Source organism: Pelophylax lessonae (genome assembly GCF_965119305.1).
Source record: "Pelophylax lessonae genome assembly, chromosome: 2".
In the NCBI taxonomy this organism is placed as follows: domain Eukaryota; kingdom Metazoa; phylum Chordata; class Amphibia; order Anura; family Ranidae; genus Pelophylax; species Pelophylax lessonae.
In genome coordinates this window covers 370,529,630-370,544,129 of record NC_138769.1, presented here as the reverse complement: position 1 = coordinate 370,544,129, position 14,500 = coordinate 370,529,630, and the positions used below count along the sequence as shown (strand labels likewise).

The 14,500-nt window shown below is 38.4% G+C and overlaps 1 protein-coding gene across 1 annotated transcript in view; it reads right to left on the bottom strand.

Annotated features, from left to right (window-relative positions):
• Positions 1–480: 480 nt before the first annotated feature.
• The window catches only part of LCK (LCK proto-oncogene, Src family tyrosine kinase), a 65,899-nt gene continuing 51,879 nt past the window's right edge, over positions 481–14,500 (bottom strand). Inside the window, exons 9-13 of the mRNA XM_082247371.1 lie at positions 10,094–10,273; positions 6,783–6,859; positions 6,430–6,583; positions 1,802–1,933; positions 481–736 (exon numbers count right to left, since the gene is read on the bottom strand). Of these exons, the coding sequence (XP_082103497.1) occupies positions 534–736; positions 1,802–1,933; positions 6,430–6,583; positions 6,783–6,859; positions 10,094–10,273 (746 nt within the window). The 3' untranslated portion in view covers positions 481–533. The remainder of the gene's footprint in view (positions 737–1,801; positions 1,934–6,429; positions 6,584–6,782; positions 6,860–10,093; positions 10,274–14,500) is intronic.

Sequence of the window (14,500 nt, the reverse complement as noted above, 5' to 3'; positions counted from 1 at the left end):
GGGGGCACATCATTGTGCTGCAGTGCTATGCGCGTTAACGTATGTGTAACCACAAAGCACATAAAGGCACGTTATGCATGTTGGTGCTCTGCCGTACCAGTCATTCTTAGTGCTCCCCCAATACATCTTGCCATTGCACTACAGCTCCCTAATGTTGTGTGTTGTGGTGACTGTGCTACAAAAAATAATGTAAGCATTTTTTTTAGTGCATCAGGCAGCACATTCAAATGAGCAAGCTGCCCTAACGCAATGCATGTTAAAAAGCGTGTACTAATGCCCCACAACAGTGTGAATCAAGCCTAAAACATTATTTAAAATGCACAGATTCACTTTAAATTAAGTTACCAGCGGCCATATCCATCAAAGCTTTTTTCCTATGTGTTAAGTTACCAGTGACCATATCCATCAAAGCTTTTTTCCTATGTGTTAAGTTACCAGTGACCATATCCATCAAAGCTTTTTTCCTATGTGTGTCTTTTTGAAATCAATACATTTTCTTCGGCACTTGTTTCTCCTTATTAAAGGAAGCTTTGTTAAGGCTGTGCTTGATACTGGCCCTCTGTAGCTGTGAAGAAGTCTTCAAGGTAAGAACGAAGAAATTCAAAGGTTGGCCTTTCTTCTGGATGGTCATTCCAGCACCGAAGCATCAAATCATAAAGTTCCTTTGGGCAATTTTCAGGTTGTGGCATGCGATATCCATGTTCAAGGTAGTCTATCACTTCAGGATTAGTCATACCTATAAAAAAAGGAGTGGACATTCAAACACTCAGTTATCTGTCATATTAACCTACTTCTGCAGTGCCGAAATAAAACATGAAAGTTACACCTTAGATAGCTGAGGGGATCCCAGTTCCCAATCTCCTGTGCTGACTAACAACAACAAAACTTTTTTTTTTTTTTATAGAGGAAGGTTACCGCAATGCACACTGCATGTCAACACTGGTGGAAAATACAGTTTTGGCATTTTCAGTCCACTAATCTCCGAACCTGTTCTGAAATATGTTATGCCCTACTGTAATAACAGTCACATTAGTGGTGAATAGGGCACTCTCGGTAAGTAGCTGTTGACAACTTTCACTGTCAGAGCAGGAAAGCACTTGGGTCTTTATTGCCTTCAAGGTATTTTATGGACACTCTAAATAAAATGAAGCCAGCATGCAGACTAGTATACTGTATTGTACAGTTAGTAAGTGCATTTCCCTTATGTAAATACATTTTATTTATTTATTTTATTTTGGGGTTTTACACTATGTTTGTTTCCGTTGGTCTATATCTTCATGGTCCTTGATGTCTGTGAGCCTCATCCTCCATTCATCCCACTGGATATACACCTGGAGAACGCCTGTGGATGCAGTCCAATTTAAGGAATCTCAGTACCATCATATGAGTCTTATTTGACCCTTATGCTGTATAGTAGTTTGGGTCAACACCTTCTGGTGAGCGCATTATTCATTTTGGTGTTGGTGATGGGATATATTTACAATATGATTCACCGGATTACCCTGGATGTCTTCACCTTGCACTTTTAATTGGGACTTTTTGATTTTCTTAATGTTTATAATACCATTGATTTGGTTTTATATGCACTTTGTCACTTACTTTTATATGGAGAACTGTCACAGTTCTATCTGATTCGGCGCTGCACTTTTATTTATTGTTTATATCAACCTGTTTCTCAGTTGTTTGTGCTAGCAGCTTTTATATGATTTGGGTTGGTTAGTGCAGTATACACATTTTCTCTTATACTGTAAGTTACCCTGAAAGAATTACACAAATTATTTTTTTTTATCTTGCAGCTTACCAGGATATGGGATGCGCCCATACGTGATGATTTCACTCAGAAGGACACCAAATGACCATACATCTGATTTAATGGTAAATGTCCCATAATTTATTGCTTCTGGAGCTGTCCACTTTATGGGAAATTTGGCACCTGCAAATCAAGAAAAATTAATAATAAATCAAGCAGGACGTCTGATCTATTCAACAAATTAGTGCCCTAACAATGTGTCCTTAGTTATTTCAATGGAAAAAAACATCTTCATTACAGTCATGAAAGATAGTAATATAAATGTGTGTAATTCTCGCGCTGTCAGGTATAGGTATCTGAAGACCTCTAATGCCGCAGGTACTATTATTGTGAACCACACAATTCTAATAAATAAGAGGGGGAGGAGTACCGCGCTTTAAAGGTGCATCTGTGCTCTTGTAAATAAATATATAAAAACCTAGAAATATTATGCTAATATATATAGAAAGTGTCTCATTATTAATATATAAATAAATAAATATGTGCTTATTATAAACAATGTGTATAATACCTTCCTTGTGATATTGTGTAAAATCATAAACATACAGTGGGTACGGAAAGTATTCAGACCCCCTTAAATTTTTCACTCTTTGTTATATTGCAGCCATTTGCTAAAATCATTTAAGTCCATTCTTCTTCCTCATGAATGTACACATAGCACCCCATACTGACAGAAAAACACAGAATTGTTGACATTGTTGCAGATTTATTAAAAAAGAAAAACTGAAATATCACATGGTCCTAAGTATTCAGACCCTTTGCTCAGTATTTAGTAGAAGCCCCCTTTTAATCTAATACAGCCAGGAGACTTTTTAGGAAAGATGCAACAAGTCTTTCACACCTGGATTTGGGGATCCTCTGCCATTCCTCCTTGCAGATCCTCTCCAGTTCTGTCAGGTTGGATGGTAAACGTTGGTGGACAGCCATTTTTAGGTCTCTCCAGAGATGCTCAATTGGGTTTAAGTCAGGACTCTGGCTGGGCCATTCAAGAACAGTCACGGAGTTGTTGTGAAGCCACTCCTTCGTTATTTTAGCTGTGTGCTTAGGGTCATTGTCTTGTTGGAAGGTAAACCTTCGGCCCAGTCTGAGGTCCAGAGCACTCTGGAGAAGGTTTTTGTCCTGGATATCCCTGTACTTGGCCGCATTCATCTTTCCCACGATTGCAACCAGTGGTCCTGTCCCTGCAGCTGAAAAACACCCCCACAGCATGATGCTGCCACCACCATGCTTCACTGTTGGGACTGTATTGGACAGGTGATGAGCAGTGCCTGGTTTTCTCCACACATACCGCTTAGAATTAAGGCCAAAAAGTTCTATTTTGGTGTCATCAGACCAGAGAATCTTATTTCTCACCATCTTGGAGTCCTTCAGGTGTTTTTTTTAGCAAACTCCATGCGGGCTTTCATGTGTCTTACACTGAGGAGAGGCTTCCGTCGGGCCACTCTGCCATAAAGCCCCGACTGGTGGAGGGCTGCAGTGATGGTTGACTTTCTACAACTTTCTCCCATCTCCTGACTGCATCTCTGGAGCTCAGCCACAGTGATCTTTGGGTTCTTCTTTACCTCTCTCACCAAGGCTCTTCTCCCCTGATAGCTCAGTTTGGCCGGACGGCCAGCTCTAGAAAGGGTTCTGGTCGTCCCAAACGTCTTCCATTTGAGGATTATGGAGGCCACTGTGCTCTTAGGAACCTTAAGTGCAGCAGAAATCTTTTTGTAACCTTGGCCAGATCTGTGCCTTGCCACAATTCTGTCTCTGAGCTCTTTTAGGCAGTTCCTTTGACCTCATGATTCTCATTTGCTCTGACATGCATTGTGATCTGGAAGGTCTTATATAGACAGGTGTGTGGCTTTCCTAATCAAGTCCAATCAGTATAATCAAACACAGCTGGACTCAAATGAAGGTGTAGAACCATCTCAAGGATGATCAGAAGAAATGGAAAGCACCTGAGTTAAATATATGAGTGTCACAGCAAAGGGTCTGAATACTTAGGACCATGTGATATTTCAGTTTTTCTTTTTTAATAAATCTGCAACAATGTCAACAATTCTGTGTTTTTCTGTCAGTATGGGGTGCTATGTGTACATTCATGAGGAAGAAGAATGAACTTAAATGATTTTAGCAAATGGCTGCAATATAACAAAGAGTGAAAAATTTAAGGGGGTCTGAATACTTTCCGTACCCACTGTATATAATCAATAAAACCACATCTTATAAAATTCATACAAAAATTCATACAATAGGTGTTTTGTGCTAATAATATTCCAACTGTTCCTTTAAATCTCTGTATAAGTCCCTACGTGGTTCAATCCAAGTTATAAATATAAAGTGCTCAAGTGTCCCAAATCAGTGTCGATAGTGCTCAAAAACAACTTTCTTCTAAATATGCATGCAGGTGCTCTTCAGTGCTGTGACCACTAGGTGTCCTATGCGCTCACCTCCATTTCTTTAATTTTAGGCCTTATATCTCAAATGTGTTTTTCTTGCTCCTCTACGCTTCCAAGGTAATTTAGATCAGTTAGATATCTCCTTCTCCTTATAAATGGGCTCGATGTAGCCAGGTCTCTGACAGGACCTCTTGATCTCCAAAAAATAGAACGGGCTCAAATGGTGAAGTACCGCCAGGTTTTTTATTAAAATAATAGAGTAACGCTTACATGAAACTTTCTTGGTTAAAAGCATATACCAAATGCGGGTCTGAATGCCGCTACGTCACTTCCGGTGCTTGATCTATTTTAGCACAAAACACCTATTGTATGAATTTTTGTATGAATTTTATAAGATGTGGTTTTATTGATTATATATGTTTATGATTTTACACAATATCACAAGGAAGGTATTATACACATGAATTGTTTATAATAAGCACATATTTATTTATTTATTTATATATTAATAATGAGACACTTTCTATATATATTAGCATAATATTTCTAGGTTTTTATATATTTATTTACAAGAGCACAGATGCTCCATGAAAGATGGTACTTTATAAAAAATAAACGGTATAGGCTTGTGACCTCCAGGAACCAAACACTACTAAAGAGGATATGCATAGAGAAAGGTCCCAAACACCGCACACCTAGCAAAGCCTTTAGTTACCTGGTGAAAGCAGCCTCAGCCAGCTTGATCCGAAGACACGCCCCAACATGGGGACCTTCATAATTAGGCCTCGTAGGTGGGGTAAAATGAGTTGGGGGCATGGCTTTGGATGAAGCTGGTTGAGGCTGTTTTCACCTGTTTACTAATGGCTTTGCTTGATGTGCGGTGTTTGGGATCTTTCTCTGTGCACATCCACAGTATGTAAGGAGTTAGACGAACACCTGCCTATCCAGGACCCACTGCAGGAAGCACCGAATGGATTTAGAGGAGCTGACCGGAAACCTTAAGTTTTATGAGGTACCACTAAAGAGGAACCACAATTTTACAACTCTTAATGAACATTCTGTTTATAGTATCCCTCACTCTTAGATTGTAAGCTCTCACGTGCAGGGTCCTCTGATTCCTCTTGTACCAAATAGTATTGTAACTGTACTGTAAGCTCTGAGCAACCTGCTGGTGCCATACTGTATAATAATTATGATAATAGTAGTTACTGTAAACAACCTGGGTAACGCTGATTTGAGATACCCAGTAACATAAGGTGGTAGGCCCTGTCTGATATTGATCATTTTTTTTTCACAAAACTTTTCCCATATAAGATTCAGTTAGAAAAAGGTGTGAATCATGGGTGAAAGTAGTGTGAATCTTGGGTGAAAACATTAAGTGCTTGTTAAAGTGCTTTGTAGCATTAACAACTGCCATGTTTTTCTTTTAGTAGTACTATTTTACCCTTTACTATATCTTTTGCACTTCAGTACTGCTGCTCTCCTGCAGCCTTTTTTTGGCACTCCCTGCCTACATGCACTTGCTCGAGCATCATTCTCTGGATCAGCTTCCTGATAGTAACAATGGTGGACCATGCCTGCAAGATTTTTGTTGGTACGTTGCCTCTAGCCTCATTCCAGAGCTGAATGTCTGTGCCAGTCCAGATTGACAAAGCAAGAGCAAAATTTTGAGAAAGTCAATGCTCTATAATAGGAAGTGCCTGGCAGGATCAGTGGGTGTTCCCCTAATACATGGTACATATTTAAAAATATTAAAAACTACTTTTGAAATTACAAGAACCTGTATAAAGCATTAATGAGATTTTAGTGATTGGGATCTACTCTATGCAACAAACAAGTCACAGAAGCTGGAAGTGTTTTTTTTTTTTTTTTCCAAAGTACTCCAGTGTGTAGGTATTTTGATTACAAAGCTGTATATATTATGGTCTCATACACATAGGAGGACCCCAGTAAATATTCCTTAAACCTGCCAAGCACCCCAGACACTGGACCCCAAATAAGCTACATAGCCCAACATACATGAGGACTTAGCAAAGCATTTGTTTCGCTTTGTTTCATCACATCCAGGTAAACATGGCTGCACACTAACAAGGCATAGATTAACCAGACTAATTTTAGCAGAGTCCAAGCATGCTGGATGCACTGTTGCATCTAATATGTCCTTAGTATCTTATTTAATTTATGTTTGTACTGTATTATCTGTACTGTTTCTTAAAATGCAATTCAAGCATGTACCTTCTCTGGCTGTATACTCGTTGTCCTCTATTATACGAGCTAAGCCAAAATCTGCTATTTTGCAGCACAGAGTATCTGACACTAGGATGTTAGCTGCTCGCAGATCCCGGTGGATGTAATTTTTCCGTTCCAGGAATGACATTCCTTCTGCCACCTATTGATAAAGGAAATCATAAAATGAAGAGTAAAATATTTAATAAACTCAATTAGTATTAAATTTACTATTCTGAGTCAACTGAAAAGTTTTGAACATGGAAGGATATCATCACATTGGTATATTTTATTGTTATTTATTCATTTTGTTCTTTTAATTTGGAGCACACGTTTCATACTTTAGAGGCTTGCTTTCTTACCTGAGCTGACATGTCTATGAGTTTATATACATTCAGTTTGAGGCCTTGTGATGTCTTCAAATAATCAACCAAGTTTCCTGCAGTAAAGAGAAAGAAATGAATGCTTTACTTCAAAATCAAAATACAAATTGTATGATTGAATACAAGACGCTCCTTTACTGTTTCAGGATTGTGCCTCTGTCTGAGAGAGAGAGAGGCAGATGTTGGTGAAAATTTCTGGGTATACAATTGATTTCAGAGATTATGTGTTATCATAATATATTTTCCTTTGTGTATTCTGCTTTTTTGATGACTTTTATTTCACTAAAGCTAATCTGTCTCAATGCAACTCTACGTTTTCTTTTCTGTTTTTATAAGATAATGGATACTGACTCAGTGTTTCTGTATATGCTATACTGCATCATATGCCATCATCCTCTGATGTACAGAGGAAATAGTATGCGCTCATCAGCTGATCTGTTCTTTATACTAAGCTTAATTAAATAGAAATATAAAATCACAGTCTGACATGACCCTTCCTTACTTTAGCTAAAACTATTAAAAAGGTATAATGGGAGTTCCACTGTTTTTTGACTGCATGATCACATTTGAGTTCCAGAGATGACGACCAAATGGAGCTCTCTAGGTCTATTTATGAGCTTTTTACTGAAGAATAGGTGCCTATTCAGAAAAAGCAATGACATCAAAGCCTCCACGCAGATAAGTCTTTATAACCCGCAAGTGAATATGGTAAAAATAACCCATTATCCAGGACTGATATGGGGGGCCATGCTTTTTTAATACCTTCAATGTGCTGTCATCTGTGTTAAAGGATTGTGTACATTTTGCAAAGCAACTAGTGTAAAACCTCTTCTCTTTGATGTCTTTAGTAACTGTTATTAGAGAGGTTAAAGAATGGGATAAATAATATTGCTTCTGTTATTTCAGCTTGTAATATATGCAATACATAAATTAGTGTGTCCACAGGCGAGCAAGTATTAATCTTTAGCAATGTAGTTCTAATTGGTTGCAGATTATCCATATCCTAACTTCTTAAAACATAAAAACTCAGACCAAGACCCATCATGACCCAACCAAATCCAGTTCACCATATCTGTATTTCAATATTTAAATTACATATAATCTCAGTTAAACCCATAAATTTTTGCCATAAAAAACAACATTTCCCCACAAAAGTAAGAAAGGCTAAAAAGGTATACATTAATAGTTACACCAATTTAAACATAAAAAACAATGCTGTAAATAATATGAAATAATGAGGTTTACCACTTTCAAAATAAGGAAAACCACTGTACTATTCTTTCATTGGGTTGTTGTTATGCTGGAAAGAAAACAGCAACTTCAGCTTTGTAGCATTTAAAGGGCTGATTGGCATGAATGAAAGCAGAGAGACCTCCACAAGTAAGCAGGAAAGTATAGTATATTATTGGACTATACACTATGTAGCTGATTTTCTCCAGCCTTTGAGTATGAGAATATTCCACCACCCCAAAGGGAACCCCTGTCCCTTTTATTATCTAATATTTATGTTGTTTCCTACTTAATAGTACTCACTATACAGTAGGGATGTAACGATATCAAAATCTCACGGTACAATACAATTTCGATATTGACCTCACGGTACGATATTTATTGCGATATTGTGGAAAAGCTCATGGTATTGTTAAATAGCTCATGATAGTGTTTGTGATGATAATAGCGAAAAAATACCGACATTTATTCTGCTTTTGCCAGTCAACAGGCAATTTATTGTTGTATTTATGGATCCATGACAACATAAAACACTGATCACATAGTGCTTTTAAAGTGCAAGTTGTAGTCAGGAACATCAATATTCTGTATAGTAATATTTGGTTGCATAACTGATCCTTCTGTGCAATGTTCAAGTTAAGAAGCAGCTAGAACAATTGTAAACAAACAATAGGCAATTCCCTTTAAGTGCAAACAAAGATCAAGTTAAGTCAGGTTTAAATGTGCAAGGCAAATAAAGGCAGCCTTTTAAAACTGGTATTTAGGAACATAACTTAAACTTAAATAAAATAGTCAGTCAAAAAGCCTTTAAAAAAAACACTGACCTATCAATTAGCTTATGTTCACGTTTTTCATCAGAAAGATCAAAATATCTACATTGCAAGAAAAAAAAAAAAAAACAGTAAAAAAAATCCTCAAACTCTGGTCTATGTAGTTAACAATGATTTGTTCCGCGGGACTGTGTTTATTCCTCTTGCTTTTTGACGGACACCTGTCCTTTTAATATTGTAACCCAACCACGACGATATCGAGACACGACCACGACGATATCGAGTCGACCACGACGATACGATATCGCGATATCTTCGATATCGTTACATCCCTACTATACAGTATATCCAAAATAAAGCTATCACACTGAAAGCTCCAAAAGCTTAGCCATAAAATATGTGGGAATACATAAAAGGATGACTTTACATATTTATTCGTTAATCCCTCAGTCCAATAACCAAAGTTCCTCCAGAGACACTGAAGTGTCTTTGATTACTTAGGTTACCCTATCTGTCTCAGTGGAAATTTCCTTCCTTGGAATCCAAATTGCTTAAAGAACTGAGTGTGATAGCTCTGGTTTTCAATATATGGTGAGTTCTGTTAATACCTTGAGAGGGTTTTGAATGTTGGAGAGAATGACAAATCCCCTGCCCAGCAGGGGATACATGGGCAAATCCCCTGTTGAATCAGAGCCAAATGGAACAGATGCCGGTTATGTTTACATCCATTCCTATTTAGTTTGTGTCTGGCGGACATGGGTGCACCTTGATAACTCTATTGATAGCCGGATGTAAACAGACTCTGATGTCTGTTTACATCAGGCTACCTCCAATCTGTCATGTTTATGCTTGGAAAACACAGAAAGACAGTCTTTTTAAAAAAAATTTTAAGACCTTGACAGACTCGGAGGTAGGTGGGTGTAAATGGTGCGCCTATCCACGGAGTTGCATGGAGCCTCCAATCAGGTTTGCCTGAAAAATTGACAGACAGACCTAACTGGAAAGCTAACTGTAAAAGGGTCCTTACCTACTGTTGTAAACAAATGTTAACAATCATGTGCCTGTGAGAACTTACACATAAAACTCTTATTAAAACAAAATACAAATATTAATTCTGAGATTAGAAAACCTTTAAAAGTATTTCCGGCGTACACACAAATGTTTATTTAACCGCTGGCTCAATCAGAAGTCTGATTGCCAAAAAATGTAATTTTATCATTAATATTGAATTACCTGTTTATTATGCTTCATTACTAGAGACATATACAATATATATATTTTGATACGCACCATTTTCCATATATTCTGTCACAATATAAATAGGTTCTTGGGTCACCACAGCATGTAATCGGACCAGTCGCGAATGCTGTAGTTGTTTCATTAGATTAGCCTCAGCCAGGAAGGCTTCTGCTGACATTGTGCCTTGTTTAAGGTTCTTTATGGCAACTTTTGTATGGCCATTGTAAAACCCTGTACAAGAGGACAAAACAAAACGTGATGCAGAAATATAAGAAAGATTATACAAATTGCATGTGCCCATACATTTAAGTAAACAATTGCTTATAAAAAAAAAGCCAGCAAGTCCCTTTATCTAGTAGAATGTAACCTCTTCTATACTTAATTAGAACTAACAGGGTGGATTGGCTATTTATGGAGGAGATCCGGCAAAATTTCAGATGAGGGGAGAAAATGTTTGGCTGAATATTAGGCCTTTACTACAGCCCAGATGACAGGGTGAAGGTGAACAGTCTGTCCCGACCTTTTCAAACTTGTAATGGAACCCAACAGGGGTGTCCACTCTCCCCACTCTTATTCGTCCTGGTGTTGGAAACCTTTTTGTGAATGATTAGGCTGAACACAGATGTTGGGGGTGTCTGCGTGGGCTTGAATGATCATAAACTGTCAGCGTATGCTGACAATATCCTCTTATACGTGTCCCAAACTCCTACCGCTTTGCCAATTTTGATATCTGAAATAATAAGGAGGCATGGTCAGCTGTCTAACTTTAAAATATGTTTTGGTAAATCAGAAATTCTACCAGTAGCAAGCCATCAAACCTGATGTCACAACTTAAGGTGAACTTTTTGTTTCTTGGCGGGCACTTACCCTGCCCTATTCACATCTAATCTTATACCCAACTTCTACTCCTGTAACTACGGACACCTTCTTGGCAACATGTATCTCCTACTTGGCCAGGATGTATTAAAGTACCCAAAATGAATATCCTGCTAAGGTTCTTTTATCTCTTTCAAACCGTAGCAATCTCTGTGTCACCGGCTTTTTTTCAACAAGGTCGCAGGCTATAGATAAAGAAAATAGGCGACCTTTATTTTGCATGGCAAATACCCAAGATTAGCATATTCTATTCTGCATAGAAGGAAGGAAGACAGCGGGCTGGGTCTCCCTATTATTAAGTTGTACCACTAACTGATGACCCTGGTCCATATTCTAAATTGGCACCATAACACTGCTAATAAAACTCTCTCGAGAACACTATTGCCGGCCATAGTTTGTCAGGTGCGATATGGATCTCTACCACAGCACAAGGTCTATCCTGTTGGACCTCCGCATTCCTCTTTAGCGACCTTAAGCTACCTTAAGAATCTAGGACCAGGTAAGCAAAAAGGGGGAACTGGCCCCTCAGACCTCCCCTTTAGCTTCTTTGGATGGGTTCCACTGGTTTGTGCCTGGTGAGGATGTCTCTTTTTTCAAAACTTGAGGAGCCAATAGCATCACTAGCTGTTTAAAATTATCCCCCATGGGTCACCTCTTGCAACAGCAATATGGGGGGTTCCCGATTGGATTCTAGGTGCCATAGGCTGATCAGAAATCAGAGGAGTCCAAACACTCCTTGTGCAAATGTATTGTTGCAAATGTATATGTTTTTGCTTGGCTTTCATTCCCATTCTACCCCGTATTTCATCCGAGAATGGGAAACAGACTTGGCAATAAGTTTCACACCAACTCAAATACAGAAAATCCTGAAACTCATCCATGCCTGCTCCATTAGTACTAGAACCCAGAAATCCTGTTACAGATTTCTTTCCTGGTGGTATAAAACACCACAGTTTTTAGCAAGATTTTTTCCTGGAATGGATTCCAGTTGTTGGAGAGGCTGCCCCCAGAAAGGCACATTTCAACACCTCTGGTGGTGTTGTCCAAAGATTTAGAAAATTTGGCAAGAGATCTCTCCTTGGATACAAAAAACTACCTTGAGACCCATTGACTTTTCTCCCTTGCCATACTTATTCCACCTTACCCCTACCTCCCTAAAATTGTCTAAACGCCGAGTTACCCCATATCTTTGAAATGTAGTGTAGGGTTTAATACCTGATTTTGGAAAAAAAGTTAATGTCCGACTTTACTGGATTGGCAAAGGGAAGTAAAGAGGATTTTGGAACCAGAGAGATGGGTCAATATTGCTAATAATAAAGAAGGGCATTTTAAAAGATATCTGCTCTGGATGGATGTACTACTACTTAGAGATTGACAAACTTTTCCGACCGTATCATTGTCTTCATATCTCCCCTTTGATTAGATCTACACGTGGAGTCCCTGTAATTGCACTGTTCCTTTGCAAGTAACTACCAACTGCCCTTGGTTAGCTTATTTTCTACTAGATATCAGACAGCTGATAGGGTGATTGCAAGATCATACTTTCTCATGTACTACACTGGTTTTTGAAGTTTTTTTTGTTTGCTAACTTTGTTCTCTTAAAGGGATATTAAAGGCTTACATTTAAAAAACAAAAACAAACATGTTATATTTATCTGCTCTGTGCAGTGGTTTTGCAGGACTTCTGCAGACTTGGCTGTGTATCTGTCTGCTTGTACCTTGTACGAGCAAGCAGATACACACTGCCAGGAAGAGAGAATGAACTACCAAACCTCTCAACAGCATCATGGTAGTTCATTGAAACTACAGGCCATGCTATTTTCAAACCATGACAGTGGACGCCCAGAGAAGGTGCCCACTCACTGTCACTGGGGAAAGGCTGAAGCTGCTGAAACATGTTACATGTTCCATCCTAAATACGGGTGGAACATGTAACCTGTTCCAAAAGGGGAACTCATCCTTTAAGATTTATGGCTAACCATTCATACTTTTGGATTATCAGTTCTACCTATGGTTACACAGAGTCATACCATATATACTATGCTAAGATTCTTGTGCCTTGCCTTGCCTCGCCTAATTTGCCTTTATTGGCTTTTGTATTAATCTTACAATACCCGCGTCTATGGCCTAAATGATGGTGAAGCCCAGCAAATTGCACCTGTAAAAAACTGGTTATCTGTCATCAGTATCTCTATGTGAAAGATAGTATAATTAATATTTAATGTATCCACAATACTTATTTTGTATCTTCTGATTGTTAAAGATGTCTATTGCCATATTGTTTTTTGTTTATTTAAAATCCCAATAAAAATGGATTGTAAAAAAAAAAAAAAATAGAACTATGGCCTGCAGCACATACTGTAACTCTAAGTGCATCTGCAAAGTCTGCAAAATATGTCCTTTGTGCTGTATGTATGTAGTTGTTAGCATAAATGTTTACATGCCAATGGCATAAAATACAGTTAATGCTGAAGACTGTAAACGCTAATTTTTCTAATTTTGGTTTACAAAGCATGAGTCCCAATACAGCTTCCTGTGATGAAGTAGCACCAATTCCCCCAAAATTCAGAGCAGAGTTGTCACTCTTATGTAGGCAGATGTCTGCTTGCACTACAGTGCTGAAAATCTCCCATTATGATCTGCCGCATCTGGGAGTATGTGTGAGACAAATGAAAGAGGATTTGCTTAGTCAGGGAAGGTAAAAAAGTTTTTGTTTAGTTTAGAAGGCTTGTGCATTAGTAACTGGATTTGGTACTTGGTTAGAATGTAATACGGGAGCCATTAGTTGCAGTTTATTCAGGAATCACTACAGTAGGTAAATGAATTAGCGTTGTCATCCTAGAAAAGAAAGTGTGTTGGGCAGGCCATATATGGTTCGAATCTTAGCCAGTTCAACAGGAACCAGCCAAGATTCGAACCGTGTATGGCTAGGCTAAATGTACCAAGTGTATCGATTGATCAACTTGGGTACAACAGCAGGCATACCGTATTTTACCTGCGATTATCGCTAGCGGTGGCTATAGCTGCTAGCAATAATCACTGTCTTCTTGTGGCAGGGAAGGCTTTCCTGCGCCTTCCCCTGCCCCCCACCAGGAGAAGATAATGGCATGGCAGGAGGGATTCCTGCATCAACACTATATATGTTGATGAGGAAATCATGTGAATGCTTCCCATGGTTGCAGGAAAGAAATTTGCTCCATATACGGCCGGCCTTACAGGCATTATTAGCAGGGGAAAATAAAAGAAAAAAGCCTAAAAACAAAAACTACCACAGCCACCACATCTAAGGACTGGTAAGCAGAAATTATTACATTTTTTGTTTCTGTATATATATATCTACTCTTTCACAGGGAAGTTCCTTGCTCTGGCAGTTAAGGAGATGGAACTAACTGAAACCTGTCCTGAATTCAAAGATAGCTACGCCCACAGAATTTTCTGATTGCCAGTTATGTAATATATTCTTCATATATTTAGTGACAATGTAGGTTCCAAGCCTCCCTGCTTGTATGCAGGAAAGTTTTATCACATACGTCACATACTGCATGTCTCACAAAAAATACTACTAAATACTTACACTATATT